The 23,276-nt window shown below is 40.1% G+C and overlaps 1 protein-coding gene across 1 annotated transcript in view; it reads right to left on the bottom strand.

The window, feature by feature from the left end:
* LOC115045668 (voltage-dependent calcium channel subunit alpha-2/delta-3-like) overlaps positions 1-22,293 on the bottom strand; it is a 112,209-nt gene extending 89,916 nt beyond the window's left edge. Inside the window, exons 1-6 of the mRNA XM_029505454.1 lie at positions 22,192-22,293; positions 19,520-19,583; positions 15,564-15,631; positions 11,583-11,825; positions 11,267-11,385; positions 10,932-11,013 (exon numbers count right to left, since the gene is read on the bottom strand). Of these exons, the coding sequence (XP_029361314.1) occupies positions 10,932-11,013; positions 11,267-11,385; positions 11,583-11,825; positions 15,564-15,631; positions 19,520-19,583; positions 22,192-22,293 (678 nt within the window). The remainder of the gene's footprint in view (positions 1-10,931; positions 11,014-11,266; positions 11,386-11,582; positions 11,826-15,563; positions 15,632-19,519; positions 19,584-22,191) is intronic.
* Positions 22,294-23,276: the final 983 nt, after the last annotated feature.

Genomic DNA, 23,276 nt, shown 5'->3' with positions numbered 1-23,276 from the left:
CAGACCAGATTAGACCAGAGATAGGACCCCCGCAGAGCCAACTAGAGACTTAACCAGATGGGATCACCCCAGAGACCAGACCCCTCAAGAGACTAGACCAGATCCCTCCAGGGACCAGAGCCCCCCCGTAGACTAGAGACTAGACCAGATCAGACCAGACTAGACAAAGAAAAAATAAAACGATTTTATAGGGCTCTACATGTGTTGGTGGTTGGAAGCCGAGGAAACGGTCTAAATTAATACACATGAATACCTGGAGAGAGTGCACAGCAACAATAAGCTAGATACTATTTTTTAAAGTAACCTGCCCAACTGTGATCTTAAAACTAAACCTAAAAGCAGATGTTAGCAAGAGTTAGTATATTTTTTTTATTCCGCATACAGGGAGATAGATTAAGTGTGTTAACTTTTAAAATTTACAATTAAACTCAATTAAACGACAGCTGAAGCTGATGGAAATGTAATAATGCAATAACTTTAAACGAATTACTTGGTCAAAAGTCTGTATGACTGTGGTATGTACTAGACCTAAGCAGATGAAGCTAAATTTAAGGTCAGGGAATCAACCATTATTACAATGAGGGGGCTGTGACTGTTTTAACAAACGTCATGGCAATCAATCAAACAGTTTTTGTGACATTTTACTTTAAAGCACAAATGTCAGCCTCATTGTGGCGGGAGAGGAAAGGTCACGGGGAGTCATTGGGTTTTATCCTCTGGGGCCCAGGAATGTCTGCACAGTATTTCATGGCAACCCTCTATTTGATGGCTGCATTGGGATGTTTCAGTCAGCAGACGAGATGACAGTGATCATTCGCCTCTGGGGAATAAACCAAATGTCTGTAATTATTGGCAATCCCTGACATAACTGACTATCAACATTATTTTTTTTTTGTTTTTTTTGTTTTTTTTAAGTCCCTCAAAAAAAGAAAATCACCAGTTGAAATACATCCTTTCTATGAGCTATGAGATCATGGTGCTTTTTTTTCCCCATCAGCATGATCAGAATCACTTACACACTTCACCAATTTAGCACCTTAACACAATTCACCCAACCGCACCTCTGGAAGAGTGTGTGTGCGCTTCCACAGTGATACACTGTTTAAAGCCTGCCTGAGGGCTGTTGAGAGGAACTGTAGAATAACAGCTGTACTAACACAAATACGAACACACACACACACACACACAAACAGTGCTTATGGTATAGCTGGTAGCGGCTCAGGAGTTTATCCCAGGGTGCCCTGTGTCTGCTGGGTATGCACCATTGCCCCTCAGAATGGGTGCGAAAGCCCTGCTCTTTCTAATGACCGTCATCTTTCAGTGTCCTCACTTGCCGTTCCATCATGGCGTACCCCCCACCTGTGCGCAGACGCCAGCATAAGCACTTATCTACCCTGAAATAATTAATACATAATACATAAAAAAAAGCTTTCTCTCTCAACACGTACATCTCAACTATTTCTACTTCACTTCTTCTATAATATGGCCATTATTCACTTCACCAAAAACCATAATAACACCAAGAGCAGGTCTAATCTGTTCACATGGAACTGATTAATAGTCCACAGTCTATCTGTAGTTGCCTGCATACAGCTGGTTTCAGCAGAGTCCTAGAAAACATTTTTCATGGTTAGCAGCAGGTTCAGTGTGGCCCGCTGCTTCCCCACCATACATTTTCAGTCTCAAAATTGATTCTAGCTGCAGCCAGCGTGAAAGTGGAGGAGAGCAAAACATTGTTGTGGATATATAAATGCTGTATTCATCCTTGCAAGTGTAGATTTATTGAGGGAAGTTAAGTTTTTGCAACCGTGGTTTCATTTGAGTTTGCTTTGAAAGCCTGTCAAAGAAATGGGAGGAAATAAAGCTACTGCCTGAAGTGCAAAGGAAGACATTAATCAGGAGACAATAAAAAGGTTAATATGTTACAATAATGAACAACATGAAACACAATGTGCAATATAAACTAAAGATGGTTTATTTTTCAGAAAGCAATAGCAAAAAAAAAAAAAAAAAAAAAAAAAAAAAACACGCATCTAAGAAGCATTCACAATATAAATATAGTCATTTAGAGATACCAAGTAGGTTATAAAGTCGAGAGGGACCATATTGCATTGTATCTGATGACACTGATTATGGTCTTGTGTTGACTCCATGAATGTTAAGCTTTGAATCATCTCACAGGAGCTTACTAGACTGAGAATCAGGGCTGTGCAGATCATTGGTGTAAAGGATCATCCAGTCAGCATTTGAGATCCTTGCTGATAACTGTGTGTATTTATGGTCTTCTGTCTGCATAATCTCATTATTTAACACATTGCTGCCATAACGTTCACTATTTTCCTGAGTTTGCACACAAGACTGACTGAATAGAAGCATTTCTGATTCGCATTCGATTCGCAAGCTGAATTTATACTTCATTAAAAGTGCCATATATCTGAGACTGCCTGCTTGTGTTGTGAAGACAACATTAATGTCACAGATCAGCGTGCTCCCAGTCTACAGAAGTAGCTGGGGGCACCAGCACAGACGTTGAGTGATGGGCTGGCATGGACGAAGCCATCTTAAACTATGGCATGTGCTGTGTTACTCCGCAGATCAGCTGTTTGAGTCAAACATGGCTCAGCGCAAGAAGCTGTATCTCAAACATAGCTTTAAAGGAAGGAGTTGCTCGATAGTGAGATACAGTTGTAAAATATTCAAAATAAAGCATGAATTTTAACTGATTTTTTTTTTTTTTTTTGTGGGCAATTTTACAGATGGCTAAAAACACATTTTGCCGGTCGGCTCCATCCACAGCAGCACATTGCTCAGCTACTGTGCCCGTGCTCTTAGTGCTTCTCTTAACTGGCAACATGCTAATCCATATCTACTGCAGTAACACACTGACTATAAATAAGTACCTAACAACACCTCTGTGTCAAATAACCCAAACAATCAGAAAGACTCTGACTTTGAGTAGTTTTCTTTTTCCTCTTTCTCCTGTTTAGCAGAAAAACGTTAAATTACAGTTTAAAGTCTGTAAGTCTTTAAAGTCTTGGTTAATCAACTTGATTAAAAGGCAACTGAAAGTTAATTCTTTGGATTGATTAAGTGACGCTATATTGAGTCAAACGTCTAGATATTGAGATTAGATAGAAATAACTGGACGTTTCTTTGAACGAGTAATCACATCCTCAGTCTAATTTGGCAGCAGTTTTAAAAATCTAGAAGCAGCCTTTGGGAGCTGCTGCCTTACAACTTTTTTTTTGTTGTTGTTTTTGGAAAAACCAACTATTACATACGTCCGCACAGCAGCATTTGAAGGTGACTGTTAAATAATCCCACTTTATGACCATTGATCTGAGGTACAGTTACATTATTGCAGATTAAAACTTTTTAACTTCAGCTAACAACAGGCTGTGTCTCCTCTCTATTTTACTAACTTTCATGGAACATCTGTCTTTGTTAATGTATATGTCAATAGCACCATGCAATCAATACAGCTCAACATTGATCCATACTGATTCTCTGCATCTAACTGATCGGTTGTCATTTCCTCAGTGCTCAGCATTTCCATAGCTGCACATCAGCCAGCTCAGGTCGCTCATCAATAAATGCATGACATGGAAGGTAACAGACTCAACAGAGTAGAAAAGAATGCAAAGAGTTTTCGTAACGTGAATTGTAACTGAAGTTTATGCGTGTACCAGCATATTGTATAAGACTGAGCGTGTGATGGTATTTCTCCACTGTAAACTGCAGTAGCAAGTGTGCGCTTGTGTGAGAAGATAGCAAGTGCAGGTGAAGGTCATCAGGAGGAGGAGCCAGTGTTGTCCCACTGAGCGGGATTTGGCAGCACTCTCTCAGTCTGTTGCAAGTGTTGTGCAAATGGGGAATAGCACAGTAAAACTAAGTATGTGTTTGTGCAAGTGTGCATGTCGGCAGAGTTGATGTAGAGGCAGAGGGAGTGACTTGGGACATATATTGAGAGTGCAGTGAGTGCAGGACATTGTGCTGGGCCAGCAGAACTTTTTTTTTTTTTTTTTTTTTTTTTCTCCAAAGAGTGTGGGCACCAAGACTTACTCTGAACTTTGGTGTGTCCCAAGATCCCCTCCCATGTATTCTTTAGTGCCATAGCTGCATCCTATCCATTATTAAAGTAGCGGGGTGGAGGGAGAGAAGTAGAGACAAGGAGAGCGTGTGAAAGGCATGGGGAGAAGGAGAAAAATAAGATTGGGGGAGTAAAAAAGATGCAAACCCTTCACGTGGAAAGAGTTGACGGAATAGTTGTAGGAATTAAAGAGATAAAGTAACTGATTTTGTGACTGAATGAGGGAGCAGTCGTAACTGGGCTGAATGTCTTTTCCATATTCAGTGTGTTACTTTATAAGAGCCATCTTTACCTACAGCAGACAGGGTGGACACTAGAAACTGGCAGCATGATTGATGTGGACAGCAGTAAGTCACGGACAGTCCTTCACACAATGCCAAACATGTTAATGTGCTTAATAGCACCAGCTCCGCCCCTTTGCAGAGTTGGCTAATGTTTACTTTCTGCATGCAATCAAGTCTGGAGCAGACCAGGTGACCAATCTGTCATAATTATGAAATCTGTAAAGGTGTGTTTGTATGTGCTTGTCGGTTTGTGTGCGTGTGTGTGCTTGTATGCTTGTATACACGTGTGTCCATTAATGTCTGCACAGTGAGATGCTCTTTATCTGCAGGCCAACAGAGGCAGAGCCAAACCTGCACAGCCAATGACGAATGACAGCGGATATTTATCTTCAGTGTTCACATTCATCATCCTTGCAGCACAGAGCAGAAGGTATTACACTGTATGCAAACAGTGTGTGTGTGTGTGTGTGTGTGTGTGTGTGTGTGTGTCTATGTATGTATATGTGTGTGTGCGTGTGTTTGTCCATTTAACTTGAGGAACAGGGAAGAAAAATCTGTTTCTCTACAAGCACAAATTAACTACTAAATCAAACACTTTGGGTACTGGGAAATGAATTCAGGCAGAGAAATTGGGAATAAAGACGTAAACTGCACAGCTGAAAGTGCTAACAAGTCATCAAAAGACACTTGATTTCCTAAGCCCACAAACACAGCGTCAGCAGTTGTGCTCTTAAAGAACTCTAGTTCTTTAATCTGGTAGCAAAGGGCCCCACTCTCTGCTCCACAGCTCTCTTTCGTAAAGGGAGTGCGTTTGATTCACACACTGGCTTTTCTCATGCTTTCCTCACCAACAAAGCGCTAATTACAGTATGAGTGAGTGGCTGTGTTGGCTAAAGCTGGCCTGCTAGGACATGAAAGGATAGCAGCACAAGGTGCACTCTCGCCTCCTAACGCTGTAATTAATTCTGTGTGGCACGGCATTCCTCCGTCAGTCTTACCCTCTCTGTTTTACACACACATGCTTTTTTTTCTTTTCCCCTTGCTCTCGATGAAAAGCGGAGGAACTGAATCTGGCTGGATCATGCAGTGGTCAAGGAGAACAAGTCAGGGAGGGAGAGAGAAGCAGAAGGAGAAATGGGAGGGTTAGCAGAGGTTAGGGAACGAGGTATCATCACCAGTACACACCCCGACAACACCCCCCCCCCTCCCCCTCCCCCCACACTTTCCCTCACCTCATCGCCAGCCATGCTGAACCAAACCTGACAGCTATTCAATTTTCCCAAAGCTAAATCTAATCTGCAGCCGTCTCCCCCTCACTGACACAGTGTTACACTGAAACGCCTCAGCCATCACCTACCCCTGGCAGCAGATTGGCACCATCACACGCACTTCCCCCTCCCCCCTTCATGCACGCAAACATATACAAAGTCATCCATGGAACCAGACAGACAAATAGAGAGCAAGAAAATAAATGAGCTCCTCGCATTAGTATCAAGAGCAAGTCATGATCACACAATTTGAATTTTTTTTTTTTTTTTTTGCAGTAAAATATCTGAGTTAGGTTTCGTAATAACACACACATTTATTTTTCCGGGTTCTAATACACTTTCGACAGTCAGTGGTAAGCTATCATTTGTGCTGTAAAAACATAGCAACTTAGAGACAACAGCAGCGTAGCTTTGCTTTTTGAAATACTGGCCTAAATACTTCTTGCATGAAAGTCTCATGGTGACAGCTTTGCTTAGCTACAGAAACATCTTTAAAGTTTCCTAAAATTTTTATATCTTAACGCTGTGTGTTCTCAAAGCTTTCTCCCAGAATGTGATTCTAGTTGATAAATATGAAAGGATTTAATATTCTGGTTTTTATTTATTACTTAATAAGAACTAAAAAAAATATATTGAGGTTGATGCCCGAAACCATTGTGTGTAATTTGTTGGCATTTCTGAAGTCTATAAAGTTTACAGCTTCCTCAAAACATGACTGTGAACACAACCTCAACTGACCATTAGAAACATTTGGTCGTGAAATCACTGGACACAGATGATTACATGTATGTGCACAACATAACACAAATAATTCTGACTGAGTTTGACAAAGCCACTTCTGCGAATAATTGTTTGTTAACAAATGCTTGTAAATGTGTGTTATTTTTGGATTTAAAAAAAAAAATGTTTATCAAATTAAAATTTCAGTGCTGTTTAATGCGAGTACTGAGTGGATTTTTTTTTATTACACTGCAGTTCTTCACACAGCAAGAGTCATTCTTCCACTGTTCATCCAAATATGTAATTAATTTTAAATGAACATGAAAAACTGAAATGCATAATCATTTTCACTTCAGAATTAGACAATTAGTCATGCTCTTAAATCTGGTTAGTGTGACTAAAATACATATTCAGAACATAAATAGATGGGGTTTTTTCCTCCAACAAACATGAAACGGCCTTCTGCAGAAATACTGAATTATGTTTTTGTGAAACAGGTCTTACAGAAAGGTCTTCAGTGATCAAAATGATTTTGTGCGTAAAGCACTTAACTCGTCAGCGATCCCTTGTTTATGAAATGACTTGAAATCTCAATAGATAATGCCAAACAGACTGATATCAAGCACAAACTGCATCATATGTAACATGGTTTCAAAAATTATTTTATATCTGTCAGTGATAATACCAACTAATGTATGACCCTCAGACATATATCATGTTTAAAAAAGGAGCAAAAACTGATTAAAAAAACAGAGAAACATGTCTTACATGCAGGATGTACTACCGAGTGGGACGTGATGGTAACTGGTACGGGTACAGTAGTATATAACTATATTTCAGTGGTAATCTTACATATTTCCTACAATCGCTCATAACAAATATTTCATATCAAAGCTGGTGGCCAGCCACATCAGAGGATATGCAGGCCCCCCACGCTTTCCCTCTGCACTCCATGAACCCAGCAGGTCTTTCTGTAAGACTTTTACCTTTTCACTTCACTGGCTGACTTCAATTCTAATATATATTTTTTAATGCTGGGTTTCTTATTGCAAAACCACTCCACTCTGTCCTATTTCACTCATTCTTTAGGAACATTGTCAGTGGCTTGAAGCACTAAGCTCCACATCAGTAAAGGAAAATGGTATGGCAACACTCTAAAACCATACATCCACTCACACACAGACGCTCACACTCCTCCTCGCCCAAGCAAATCGATTCAAGCGTACTCTTGTCACACGTCATTAAACTTTCCTATCATCCTCTGCTCTTTTTGTTCAGAATAAGCACGCCTCAGTGTAGGGGAGACATCGTGTGTGCGTGTGTGTGATTGAGCATGCTTTAAGTAGTAATGCAAACTCCACACACACACACACACACACACACACACACACACACACACACACACACACACACACACACACACACACACACACACACACACACACACACACACACACACACACACACACACAAACACACACAAACACACTCATACAAACCTGCTGCCTATTCCTTGCCTTTAGATACGGCTTATGCTTTTAAAAATAGGGAAAGCAGAGCTACATGGATAACTTTCAGAGGGCTGTGGTGGCGATCCCATAGAAAGATCATTTGTCTTGTATCTTCTATTACCAAGAGGCTTGCGGTTATTTCAGCGTAGCATAATGTCCCACTACTTTGATTCCAGAAAGCCATAACATCAGTGAGGTGAAAACTAGTCCAGCCAACAACACAGACATAGACACAGCTATCACAACCAGACTGGCTCATATAGACAGGTTGCTCAATGATACATGAAATTAAAGATTTCAGCAGAATAGAACTGAAGAGGGTAAAAGACACAGAGCTAATTCTGTCAGCAGGAGATATTTAATGTGTCTCAAACAGAAGTTTTCTGTCCTTTTCATGAGTGTGCGCACATTGTATCTATAGATATATACTGCATAGATTTGTATTGCATTTATATATTGTGTCCTGTTGTAATTGATCACTTGCTTTTGCTATCGTGCAAGAACACTTACATACAAGCATACACACACACACACGGGGCTGACACACACACACACACACACACACACACTGGTATAACCTTGAAACAAGAGCCGTTTCCGATGGCTACAGGAAGCGCGCTGTGCCGTGGAGGGGGAGGGCAGATCAGGACAGAACAGATGCTAAAACTGGTTCAACTGGAGTTTTAAAAAATAAATAAATAAATACATGTTAAATTTGTCTGTGGAAACAAAGATTAGGTAAGTAATTATTTTCAAATATTTAAATTTACATAAATCCTGTAGTCTTGGTCCATCTGGGAACTAAGCCATTTTCCAACTTAGCTGACACAGATAATTTTTATTGACTATTTTCTATTTGACTAAAATTGCTGAAAACATCTGTTTGAATTATCTATGAAGATATTAAATTGAGCTGGTAATGTATTTGGATTAGGGCTGTCACTCAATTAAAAAAGATGTAAGTAATTCATCGCATGCTTTTGTGTTATTAATTGTGATTAATCACACTTTTGCACTTTTTAAGAATGTCTCTTATGAAAGATGATTAAATTCAGAAGTCAAATCAAGCATCAAATTAATGCATAGGCAACACAAAGGAAGAGTAAAATTCAATTTGTAGCATTTTAACTTGGAGCACAAAGTAACACCATGAGCCACAATAGCTATCAGTCATGCAGAACAAAACACAAATCCTCACATGCGCTGGTTGGGACACCTGTGGTGGCTTAGCTAGATTTGTGTACTATACTGACTTGATTTGTGCACTTTCATCAGGTGGCTTAAACAATTTACCTACCACCTACCAGTCCAAAATTGTTCTTTGCTCATTTAATAAATATACTTAGTTGAAGGTGATAGTACAGAACACAGTTTTATTATCTCTGTCTTTGTGTGTGTCTTGCAGAGCTATGGTTATTTCCAAGGGAGTATTGTTATGCTAGGGTCAGAGAGATAAGTGAAGAAAGACTAAGTCCATCTGTCCCCTGCCCAAGGGAAACAAACACACACACACTTTGGTCTTTTCTCTTCAGTACCTCTATGTATGACAGTATATATCCAACATTCTTTCTGCCTATTTAAAAGCATATGGGCCCTCGGGGGAATTGTGGTCCCTCCTAAGCAGTACCAAACAAGAGCTACAATACTGTACTGGGCACACAATGAGGCCTGACATATACAGGGTATCGTGACATGTTTCCAAAGCCTGCACGTGAATGGGTGTGTGGACTTTTAAATCCTTCATTTTAAATGATCCTATATGATCCATCAAATGAGTACAAAAATGTAAATAAAAATAAAATAAAAAATATCACACTATACCGCTATATTACAATATACTAGTTTGGTGTAAAAAAAAAAAAGATGCACTTCTGCTACAGAAAAAAGGTCTTTTTTTTTTTTTTCCCCCTTTTTTCTTTGCTCAATTAACCCTGCGGCCTTAATTTGCATTTCATAAAGAGGTCGTCACTCTGTGGGAGGGTTATCTTCTTTTTGGAGGCAAAAAAAAGATGAGAAGGGGGTACAGTTTCTATCCTGGAAAAGAGATAACACTGCCACTACCCTTATCAGGAGCTGATGAAATCCCATGCTGTAGAGGGCCATATGTGTCTGTGGGATTGTGCGTGAGAGTAGGCAGTGTTTGGTTATGTGCATGCCCAGTGTGTCTGCCTGCGGATTCTGTATGTTATCACGTATGTATAGGGGACATGAGTAAGTGACAGGGACAGGCTGTGCCCACCCGCACACCAGTGATTCTCTGCATCCGCCAGACCCCTTAACAGCTGACCCCAAGCACCAAATTGTGTGCGCGCGCATGTGGGTGTCAGTGTGTGTGTCTGTGTGCGTGGACACCCACTTCGACCTCTATCCAATGGCTATCCATTAGCTAGTTTTAAGTCATGCTTCATCAACTGACCCTCCATTAGAAAAATTTGCATTCCATCGCACTCAAATTTTACATTAACGCCACAAAGCAAACAGACAAGCAACTGTAAGAGACTGCAGAGAGGTAGGAAAAGAGGTAAGGGGGGGTGGTTAGATATGTGAGAAGCAGGTTTAGATGCTTGAAGTATATTTGTCTGTGCAGAAGTGCTTCAGAAGTGGACACTCATTTAAAAAGGCACATGTTCTGAAAAAGCTTTTAAATCTGCACCTACCTTGTTAACATGCATTACTGATTCTCGTGTGGATAAAAAGCACAGGTCCTAAAAATTAAAAGTGACATTTCTCTCAGCTCAAAAAAAATTACTCAACTGTCATTCTCTCTCTTAGGCTGGTCTTTCACATTCACACAGTAATTTATTTATTTGTATTTCTTTAGATAAGCATTTACCTGCATGAGTGGATAATTCAAGCCTGAAAAGTAAAATGATCTCCAGTTACGTGTGTAACACTGCGTGTACTTACACATTTTTAAAGAAAATCTCCTCTACCCCACTATGTTTCAAATCAAAGAGTAAAACTGCCCATAAGACCATGCTCCAGCTCAGCCATCTGAATAAGTATATTGAGTCTTGCAGTTCCAGGCTGCACTTGAAGTTTGACACCTGAAGCTCACCTTCTGCAGCAGCTGGGAGCCAGAGTACTTTGCCGAGATGGACTTCATCTCCCCACCAAACGCAGAAGCCCACAGCTTCACCCTGCAAATCACACACACACACACACACGCACGGAGCAGAAAGAAATCAGAGGCAGAAACATGAACAAGCAGGCTATAATAAATAAATAAATAAATAAATGAAACAGAATGTTTTATATTCTATTTTACAGTTGAAAGGTAAAAGTTAAAATGCACTTTTTCTTCTTCTCAATGTGCCACCAGTCAAATTTGGATTTGGAAGTTGCAGAATGGACTGATGCTCTGCATCTTCGAGCAAAGGAGCGTCTACTTACACGGATGGAGGGATGCTTTGGTGGGAGCCTCCCACCTCTGTGACCCTGCTGCTAAGACTTGAGAAAAGTAAAAGCAGACACGCACACCACGCACAGGAAGCAACGCAGCTCCGCTCCATCTGCATATTGGGCACAAAAAAATACCCTCCCGACGCGCAAACTGCGAGGTGTTGTTTTTTTTTTTTTGGTTGTTTGTTTGTTTGTTTTTGGCTTATGCTGCCACCGTGAATACCACACTCTTCCTCCTCCAGAGAACCAAAAAAAAAAAAAAGACAAAGAAAATGGAGGAGATGAAAAGTCACATATGTATACAGACTAGATCGCGCATGGCGGTGCGTTGATCTGTCTCTTGGTGCGGGATTGAGGGACGGATCCTCCGCAGCGGGAGTTCTCCAAAGTGCCACGGTGTGGCCCCGCTGACCGGCGCGATGCTCAGCACACCGACCTGCTGCTGATGCTGCTGCTGCTGCTGTTGCCCGCAGGAAAGTCGATCCCGACTCCTCCGGCTGGGTAAAAGTCCGCTCAGCCGCTTTGGTGGACCGACCTCACCCACCGAGAGCTCGGAGTGGAGGTTCGGGGGCGACCGGGGAGATCATCTAACGATGCAGCGCGCAAGAGCACGCCTACTCCTCCTGAGTGCTGAGACTTGCCTCCTCTCCCCTTTTCTTTCGCTCTCTCTCTCTCCCTCTCCTTCTCTCTCTCTCTCTCACACACACACACACACACACACACACACACACACACACACACACACACACACACACAAACTTTCTCTCCTCCTTCCGCTCAGAATCAGAGGATAGGCTATTGAGGATGCTGTTATTGTTACGGAATTACGCCATATCTCTCTCTCTCTCCCTCATGGGCTCTAATACAGAGCTACAATAGGCAGCCTTTTGCTTTCATGTCAGATCAAGTCATGCCCTGTATGTCCAGTTCACTGGAGCAAGAATTAGTGCCAAAGTGCTGACGAAAGACATAGAGGGAAAAGAGAAAGTGAGTGTCTTTGTATAAAACACACACACACACGGAGGGAAGAGGGGGTGTTCAGCCTGATGGTGGAAAAGGAGCAGAGGATAAGTCGCTTGTGCTGAATAAAAGCATGTCAATTAAATGCACTTAGCAGCAGTGATGTGGCACTGGAAGAGTGCGGGCATATGGGCTGTGGAAGTGTATGAGAGCCCCCAGCAACGGACCCCATGTGACGGATCGCATTTCACACAAAGCTGGAAGGATTCTGGCAAAGCACTGGGAGGGGATCAACACTGACTGAACGGCCTATCTCTGCTGCTGCAGGAGGGGTGTCCTGTCGATGAAGGGCCTACCCTGATCACAGCTCAGGACTCACCTTTGCATACTGATGTAAAACTGCTGAAGTGAGCTCAGCAAAACAACAAAACAACTATATTTGATAGAGCCCCCTCCCAAGTATTCACACCAAACAAGTCAAGATCACATTCAGTTGGCTTCTAAACTTTCAGAATCATAGTCTTAAAAATCTACTTCATCAAGGAAAAGTAAGAAGTAGCCGACTTGCCCTGACATGGGAAATGAAAATGGCTTGAATATTGTTGGTTTTAAGTCCACATTGGTATATTTTGTGCCTGTTTGTTGGTTTGTTTATTTGTTAACAGGATTACACGAAAAAGTGCCCAACAATATTTGCACCTCGCCTGATAGCTGGATCAGCCACAGGGTCAAAGGGAATATCCAGTTTTGTTTTGGTTTGTTTTTTTTTCATTAAAACATGAAAGATATGCATTAACTTCATTTCTAAACAAAGACGGTATGGGATAAAAGTTATTTTAAGTATTTATGGTGTTGACTTTTGGTGGAATTTGGTGCAGATCTAGATCAAAATCTCGTTTGGAAGAAAATGCAGAATTTGCATAACACACAGAACTGTAACAGAAAAATAGAGCACATGACACCAACAGCATTCAAGAATGAACAGCATGGTATTTTGTATTTTGTCAAGCAACTTCATAAAATGTCTTATAATAAGAAGAGCAGTTGTGTACTTGCCATAATTTCCCACTGTAAAGATGTTTAAATCTAATCATTCTGACAGCATCATTTCTGTTTCTACATCTACACATTGAATCTTGGCTCATCGGATGGTAGATGTGCAGTCAGCAGCCAATTTCAATCATCTCACCTGAGGTAAGATCACATTTAAAACAAATTTCATTTATTCCTGAAAAATGATCAGATGTTATTTGGACTGAAATCGATTTTTTTCTTCAAAACCAGAATCTCCTCTGGGAACTCCGGAGCGCAAAGAGCAAAAGCAAATAAAAGAAGACATATCAGTTATATTGCCTTGCTGGGTTGTCCTTATTCTTTATTTATTATGGTAAGTTGAAGTGAAGGATGATGATTTCAAATGCAACATGATAGGGTTAAGGCATCTGCACTTGACTTTTACAACAAAATTTTCTGGATTTAGTTTGTTGCCAATAAGTAGATGCTGAGACAGCTCCAAGGTAAAACAAGTCGGACAACAATAATAATATTGAACAAAAATGGGCTCCAAAGACTCACTTTTCTCTGTCACACTTCCTGTCCAGTGGGACCCTACCCGCCACTGGACAGTGATCTGATAGTGAACCAGTTTTCCAGAAAACTTCCTCATTATATATTTATATACAGTGGTTCAAGGCATTTCCCAGGAGACTTTCTGAAAGAATGGGGCAGTGAGGTAGGAGGCTAAAATCTGGATTAGCAAGGGATTGTTGCTGTTGTTACTTGTTTTGGTTTTTTTTTTGTTGTTGTTTTTGCTCATTTTTTAAACACAGTACCATCAACCTTTAAGCCAACGCAGAACATGTTGTTTCCATGGAGATAAGGTTGTTAATGTGGCAAGCAAGACCTGAAATTAACAGAATACACAAAATAGTGCATTTCTAACCAGGGGTATTAATATTTTCACAGATAATAGTGAAAAAAAAAGTACAAGTCCTGACCTCTCTCTCACATGCACACGCATACACACAAACACTACATTGTAGTGGGGGAGAATAAGTCATGGGTGACATCAGAGGGGGAAAAAAACATCAAAGTCTAATGACACAATCTTCTTTTCCATCTTCACATGCCCACGATCCTCTCTAACCCTCCATTTCCAGTCCTGAACGCTGTAATCTCACATGATTTTGGAAGGCAGAGTGTACCTAGGCCGGTGGTAACCAGGCTGTACCGAGCATTACATGAGAGGAAAAAGGACATTTTGACATCTATAAGTGTGCACTTCCTTTTTTCAGTAGCAAAGGCTTTCTATACCTCGCCATGGTCCTCTAAAAACTGCAGTTTTACATATGAAACAGTGACCTTAAGTAACGTTAGCTTTTGCAATACGCTACTGATAGAAAGACAGTTAGTACTATGGTTTTTCTTATTCACACAACATGCTGCATATATCTTCAGTCGAATTAGATATTTACAGACTCTGAATGATTGCTGTGCATTTCAAATATACTCAGTAGCCACTGTGTCTTGACTTCCCATTGTTAATATTTACCAAGCCAAGGTGGAAAGAGAATATTTTACAAACTACACGGAGCTATGACCAGCATGAGAGCCATGGCTCCTTTTTTGGTGTCCTGAGTTTGACCCCAAGACTACAAGATCATTAGCACCAAGGTCAATTCTGCACATAACTACAGAATACAAGATCAGTGGAGAAGGGTTGCCCTGATTGAACTACATATGTTGGTGCTTCAGAGAGCATCAATTGCTGCAACCACTGGATTGAATTTTAATGTATTTTGTTTTGTAATCATGGTCTCCAAATATGCATGGGTTTTTTTTTTTTTTTTTGGATTACTGTCAACAAACTGGTGTATTGCTGCCTTCATAGGATGAGGCTGTTATATTGGCTGTTATATTTTTTGAGCTATTGCAGAGCCTAAGCACCACTTTCAAAGCTGGTTTGTATTTACACTAGAAGGCCGGAAGCAGCAGATTTCGCATGTCAGTGATCATTGATGTTCTCATCTATATAGACAGTGATGGGCTCAGTTCCCATTAGCGGCTGTAAATTTCAAAGCGCACAATAAATAATTCTTTGTTACCAGGCTCAGAACTGACCATGTTATAGAAATACCTTGCTTAATTCAATTAATAATGAGATGCCAGAAGACTTTCCTCCATCAGCAGTAGCAGAGAAACAGAGGACTGTACTTGATGATGAGACAAGAGCATGGCTGGCTGTGGAATATGCACAGTCACACATCAAAATATCCACTGCATGCAAGATTCATGGGCTCTGAAAACAAGGACAAAGCGCCAAGCTCACCATGACGAACAGCAGGGGGCGGTGGCAGCTTCTGCTCCAGAGAAGTGAGCCTCCACCTGGTACAGCACCTGCAAAATAAGGACAGGAAAAATTAATGATTACAGGGTTTTCCTCCTATCCTGGAAAGTGTCCTTGAATGAATCATTAAATCTCTAACATTGGTAAGAGCTGGCTGTGCTTGAACAAGGAAGCAGTTTGAAACGGGAGGTTGAAACAGATGTAAGGCAAATGAAGGCTTTGGGGAGGAATCTTCTTCAACAGCAGTTGTCAACATCTAGTACACTGGGTTGAATAGATGATTAAAAACTTATGCTCCAAGATTGCCTGAATTTGAAACAGATTACTTCAGTGCTTGTGAAAGGTAGCTTAATTTTCCAGCCTTCTTCAGAAAATTGCTGTGAATGTTTAGACGCTATTTTAACAATTCATGAAAAGGAAAGATGCTCCCTATGGGCACATTCAGTCCAATGTGGGAAATTGTTTGATATTTTTAACATCAAAACCTAAAATCGACACATATATAACAACATAAGGTAGAATAAAGTAGGCGTTATACAAATAACATCTATAGTTTGGTCTTCAAGATGAAAAAGTAGTTCATGAATGATCAAAGTCCTGGTAGTTTCTTCAAGCTGTGCAAAATGAGCAGTTGCTCTATTACAGGCTAAAACATCCGAATTTTGTTAAAATGCAACAAGGTAGTTCAAATGTTCTTCAAGGGACATTTAAATGTATTTAGCCTTTTTAAAAAGGTAAAATCTGATTTGCTAACCTGAAAAGTTATATTTTCACCTCCAGGAGAGTTAGGGTTATTCCAAAAAGAGCATATTAAATGTCACTACCTTTAACAGGACCATGCAATTTTCTGAATCGTTTGTGTGTGCTTGCACTCTTTTGTGTGATTACAATCTCCCATCTTCTGACAAGCAGATATAATGAAAGAGAGAAAGAGCTTGTTCAGCAAAAGAGAAGAATGGGAAGAGAAAAGGAGACGATATCCAATGAAAAGAGGAGGATGCTTCAGGACAGCAAAGACTAATTTGTTATGTGAAAAATCTAGAGAAATTATTGCATATTAGTGAACATAATTGTGTTTAAAAGCAATTATACACCAGTCATTTCCTTTGCTATGAGATAAGAATTAGAACATTGAGCCATTTATGAAAGAGAAATGAGCTGATGGAAGACTGCAAGTCCCATAATGGCCAAAGGAACTGCAGTATCGTTAACGCACTGCTTGTTCGCAAGACTTATTGCCATGGATATTTTTGTCAAGCCTCAGGAACTCAAAACAGATTTGCTTCTCACTGTACTTTTGCCTGTGACCCCATCTGACAACAAAAACAATACATTTAGCCAACACTGACATAGACCATGACCTTCGTTTGGATATTGTAAAGTACACAAGATATTCCCCACAACCAAACCGTGTAGAAGCGACAAGAACCTCAATTAGCCAAGTAATTAGGTCATATATCAAAACAATGTAGCACCTGAGTGAGGAGGGGCAGAGATGGTCAGAGAGAAGATGGACGAAACCAAGAAAAAGGATAGATTTGGAAGACAAATATTTCAGGGAAACAAAATCAAAACAAGCAACAATGGGTTGGGGAAGACAGGTGAAAGAAAAACAGAGTGACTGGGAGAGACATGAGGAAGCCATCTGCTTTTCAAAGACTTGGGTATAAACAAGAAAATGAAGAAGGGAATAAAGAAAGACAGGCCAATAAATTGAAAGCAAGTGGAACACAATACTACAACAGGAAGACTTGTTGGGCCATATAATCTGGTGTTAAGAGTTTGTCCTGCTAGAAATCAGAAAGTGTTACCCTGGTGACAAGTCAGCACAGCTCCCCATACTTTGGTTGGAAACGCAAGAGTCAGGCTGACTTTGCAGCTACCTCACAGAACTGCATACCACTAAACACTTTTTTTTTTGTGCATACTATTTAAAGTTTATTTGCTTTTCTCTTTTCCTTGTCATTTAAAGAAAAAAAGGTTAATTCAAGAATTTTTTATGATTATTTTTGATGATTAACTATAAAAAATAAACTCCCAATATCTAAGAGATCCCCATGTTGGGTATGAGAAGAGGGATCACAGGGATGTCAACGTCTGAAAATGTGCGTTTCTGCAGGTATGCAGGCACAATAATATATCCATTACTCCTTCTCCCTTTTTCCACATCGTCATGTCTGCAATTCTGGTCACCTGAGGGCGAACGCCTCTCATATCTCATACTTTGTCGTCAAACTGGGGTTGTGCTCAGACATAGAGCAAGCCAAGTAAACAAACAGAAAGCCGGGATTGCACTGTGGGTGAGAGAAAAACCCACCCATCTTCATAAACGACGGTAATACTAAAAGCACTATGACAGCATGCATAATTAAAGGCGCTCTCCCTAAAAATAGCGGACTGAGAAAAGGAGAGTACAGAAACCAGAGATGAATGAGAAATGAGACGAAGATGGAGAGGGTTGACGTCGAGGTTGAGGAATGTCCATATCATAATTAAGTCAAATATAAGAAACCTAAACCAAGGCATAAATTGAGCATCAGCACTGAGTGTCAGACTTTTATATTAGGGAGTTATTTGTGAATTTTCTTTTCCATCTTCAAGCAAACTATGCAAAATAACTCAAGCAGCTGTATGTCTGCTTGAAAAGAAAAGCCTTAATGCGAGAGGTGGCTTCATTATGCGGGGAAATAACAGAAAGCCAGAAAATACGTCTGTGATATTTGCATGTTGTTTTTTTTTTTTTTTTTTTTTGTAGCAGATTAAAAATGCCTTTAAAGTGCTCTACATTCACAATTGATTTGCCCAGAGCATATATTCCATTTTACGTTCCTCAGCCATTTCAATTAAAGAAAAAACACCTAGCTGTTACAAGACCTTACCTTCATTATTGTGTCACCCTTCCTCCATCATCAGCTAATTTCAGATGTGCAACCTCATTTTTATTTTTATTTTTTGTATCTTTCTGTTGTGTCTTTGTGCCCCTGCCACAGTGCACCTTATTAAAATGTATATTTTCTCATCATTCCTCAAAGGCAAACTGTTTGCCTAGTTAACCAGAGCCATGGCTCATATTACAGGAAATTATGGTGAGAGAGCAGGGCCAGAGAGCCAACCTTTTCCTGCAGGCTGCTTCTCTTTACTGGTTTGGCAACATCATGCCAAACTGCTGCAAATAAAGTGACTAAATATTGTATACTATCAATCATGGCAAATTTTAATATTTGTTTTTGCTTGATTTGGAAAACCAGTCCAATCCAATTTACATTATTATTTCATCAATGCCTATCTGTCCCCCCATTTTTTTTCTTTTAACTTTATTTTGTTTAAGCCCTGTAATGTAGGCTGTTTTGGTGACGGCTAACTCATTTGCAATGATAACATGCCCAAGAGGCTAAAATAAGACCACTGACTGTGGCTGTGCTGATAGAGGCTTAAGAGCTCAGAGTCTGTGATTGGTTCAGCTGCGATGTTCAATTAATTGTCGACTAAGACACGTCAAAGTGCCCCATTGGGCCAAATAAATGATTGACAGTGCAGAATAATCCCAGCCACCAAAGGCTGAGCAGTATTTTCTCTTCTTATTTGCAATGGTGGACACACCAAAGAAGGAATATAACATGAATAACGTAAGAACTCAAAAAAGAAAAAAAAAAAAAAAAAAAAAGGGGGATGCTGTTATAAAGAGCATGCTGCCGTGCAGGCCCCAGACAGCTTTGTAAAAAGTGTGACAACATGGATTCAAAAGGTCCAACTTAACCCACCTACCATCCTTAGTGTCCTTCCCATCTCTTGTGCACTCAGAATGCATAGCAGCTTAAACAGTCAGACGGCGCCACAGTTTGGCTGCGACAGAAGAGTTGTGCAGAGTACCCTGCGGGCCTATGCTTTCTGGCTGGCAGCTTTACATATAAAACAGGCAGGCCTATCTGTCTTCGCACAGGCTGCAGCCACAAAGTCCGAATCCCCAGCTTTGAGCACTCTGAGGATCCTCACTCTGGAGTTCTGCACAGGGAGAGATTAACAACAAACACTAAACATGACTCTTCTGTTCCTGTCTCATAGAAGAAGGGAAATTATGGATCATGGAGGGAAGTTTGGTCAAATAAAAGTCTCTGGCTTCACTGTCAACATAAATAATCTTTGACCCAGTTGTTCAAAATCTTTTCTCCTCCTTAACATATTTTTGTACAAGATATGATCATTTCTTTTGAAACTTCTGTGCTCTCATTTTGCAGTCTATTGCTGTTTATTATGATACTGAAATCACATTACAAGTTATTGACACCCTGGTTCTCTGTATGGCATTTGGCCTTTATAACTGGTCACAGAAGGTTCAAATTTTCAAAGGTTCAAATGTATTATTTTTGATTAAATGAAATGTATTTATCATGTATTTCAACATATCCAGAAGTAGCCAACAAAAACTCAAGCAAGCGCAAGCAAATACTGTCATCTAGAGTAGGTTAGGTGAAATAACACTTTCTAAGTACAAGGGAGGGTAAACCTATATTTATATAGAACTACTGCACTAAGGGTATATTCAGAGCAAAACAGGCCTATATTTTGATGATCATGATTGTTGAGAAACAAGCACAATGTAATTTTTCACTAATAAATAAATCTCTTGAATTACATCTTGGAATTTCTGCCAAATTTACATGTTTGAAAAATTAAAACATGGGTTTTAAGGCAAGCTAAAAAATACCTCTATCTCAATTACTGTATTACCTACAGACTACACAGATACATAATTATTAAACTAATAAAAAAATCTTTTTACTAAAATAATTTTATGTTAAGACAGTACTATTGCATTTGTAAAAATTCTCCTCTCAGCTCTGTTGTGTCTGCTCTTTGACTTTGAACAAAGAATACATCTTCCAGGTATATATAGTTCTCCACAGATTACAAAAAGCTGACCTCTAATGGATATATTATGTAAATGCAAGTTCAATTCATGCAGTTAGTCTTTTATGCTGATCAGTCAGAACATTGTAACCACCTGCCCTTAATTGTTAAGGTCACCCTCTTGCTGCCAAACCACCCATGACCAGTTAAGCCGTATCTTCCAGTGCATTTCGGAAGAGGTGTGCATATTAGCAGCAGATCCTTTAAGTCCTGTAAATTACAAGATAGAACTCCAGCCCATCCCTCTGTAATACGTAATCAAACACCTCAGAGCACCTGAAAACAAACACACACACACACACACAGAACTAGCTGCAGCTATGCTGTTGCTAATGAGGACCCTAAACAACAATAAACAATAAACTACCCACAGCATCAACCTTACAAGAGTAGTTACAAGAGAGTCATTTCCCTCTTTTGTATCACTATATTAGACAGCCATTTTCCCTTTCAGATGGAACCATAATAGCCAAAATTATCCTTGTACATTATTGAATTGGTTATTAAAAAAAAATGAATGTTGAGTATTTTTCTCAACAGCATCATATTTCAATAACTACAATTAGCTCAAGCTACCCCCTATACATAGATTATTGAAAGTAAATGACCAAAGATCCATAAAATATGTGTCATATTCAAAGCATCAGGTAAACTAAATGGTTCCTACAATATTGCAATACTTAGTCGGACAACAGGAGAGACCAACTTACTACCACACCACTTTTTAATACAACATGTATTAAAAAGAGGATCATGCTTAAAACTGAGCAGTTTTTATCATATCAATAGTTTTTTTTTTTTTTTTTTTTTTAACAAGGTACCTGGAAAATGCAGGCCTAGTCAACTACCATTTAACATTAACACTTAACAAATTGCAAAAGAAATTGGTTTGGTCATTATATATTGTTATAGGCCACCATTATAGGCCTGCAGCCAATGATAGCTATCACTATCAATATGCAGAACCCCTATTTTTCTGATAGTAATTACTATGAAATGTCAAATAATAGTGACAAGTGCACTCATTGACTTGTTGAAGCAGAAGTAAGCATTCAGATTACTTTTTTTGAGCAAATCATATAAAATACAGATATAACTGAAATATTCTCAGTATGGGACGTTAGTACGCAATGTTTTGGGTGGGTTGGCTGTTTGTATTTGTTTAAACAACTACAATAATTATTTTGGCCAATTATTCCGTCATCTACCGCTTATCCGTTTCCGGGTCATGGCGGGGATGATGGAGCCGATCCCAGCTGACGATGGGCGAAGACGGGGTCACCCTGAACTAGTCACCGCTCCACCGCAGGGCCAACACACAGAGACAAAGAACCACTCACACTCAGCCCTACATGCAATTTAGAGTCAACAATTCACCCAAACATGCAAACTGAACCTGTGACATTTGTGTTGTGGGGAGACAGCGCTAACCACTATTCTGCCAATTAATTGATTCACCATTTTAGCTTTCTCTACAAATTTCTAAGACAACAAAATGATGGCTGACAGTGACAAGTGCATGGTAGATGTGACAACTGCTTGCTGCCATATCATGGGTCACAGGGGCCCGGCAACTTTTTCACTTTAAAGTCACCCTTTAGATTAAAGTACACAACATCTGTAGCCATAATTCTCTGCAGATTTCAGAGGAAAGTATATTTTTCAACCAGTCCTCAGACTGACTGCTCGGTTTGTTTCTTACCAAAAAACAGCCAAACCTCGGCGTCCTCACCAGAGGACGGAAGTCAGCCGCCTGTCCGCACTTCCGGGTCAAGTGAAGGTGCGCGGGGTGGGGGGTGGCCATGACCCGGATATGGCTCCACATAAACGAACAAACAAAACGGAACGGGGAATTTAGCAATTGTGACGTCGCACCGAATTTAAAATCCTACTTGGTTACGTCATCTACTCCGAAGGTGTCGTCACAATCAGCGTCCGGTCGATCTGCCGGAAGCTGAGTGTGGTTCACGGACTGCCAGCTGCTGGGTCCGCTTGTCGCCACCAGATGTCCCTGTAGATCGGAGGCGCCTGTGTCACTATAAAGGAGCACTTAAAACATTGTAAGAACTGCTAATATTATTTTCGGTCACTATGTAGTATGTACAGCTAACTTAGGGTTTGTGCATCAGTGTACTGTTGAGTCTGCAGCTTTGCCGTTATACCAGCACATTTTTTGCATACAGCTGTAGGTTGTGATGTGTTAGACATTTCAGAATCGATTCGTCTTATTTTTGGTGATGAAAGCATCCAAGCTGGCAGCTTAAACTACTACAGCATTGGTGTACTATCAGCTCAGCATCTTTTCTGTTTTGTCACATAACCCAACAATACTTCACAATAATCAGTATGGTTATTACCACGTCGGACGAGGACACATGTTGTATAATCCTGTATTGGAGTAAGAGAAGAGACTTTACCAAACCGTTATTTATTTATTTATTTATTTTATTTATTTATTTTTTTTTATTTTTTATTTTTTCAAATCTAATATGAAGGTGAAAATATATACTTGACACTGTAGAGAGACTGAGATATAGATTTATCAAAAGAGAGGTGACATTGGGGCTCTGGTTTTGAGATTACAAGTTATCAGATGTCTGTGAATGCCAATGAAATAAGTATTAAGGTGTCTGATTGGACACGTGCTCGTTGGTAAGCTGTCCCAGTCAGTGGTACTGACATTATAGGTCAGAGCGAGGTGAGAGGAGAGAGCAGATGGTGCTCAGGAGGGGAGGCAGCACTGGCAGAAGACGCTGGGCTGGAAAAACTCTGGGTTAAGTAACAATT

The sequence above is a fragment of the Echeneis naucrates genome, chromosome 7 (genome assembly GCF_900963305.1).
Source record: "Echeneis naucrates chromosome 7, fEcheNa1.1, whole genome shotgun sequence".
Taxonomy (NCBI): domain Eukaryota; kingdom Metazoa; phylum Chordata; class Actinopteri; order Carangiformes; family Echeneidae; genus Echeneis; species Echeneis naucrates.
The sequence above is the reverse complement of the archived record's forward strand: the minus strand, read 5'-3'. Positions and strand labels throughout refer to the sequence as shown.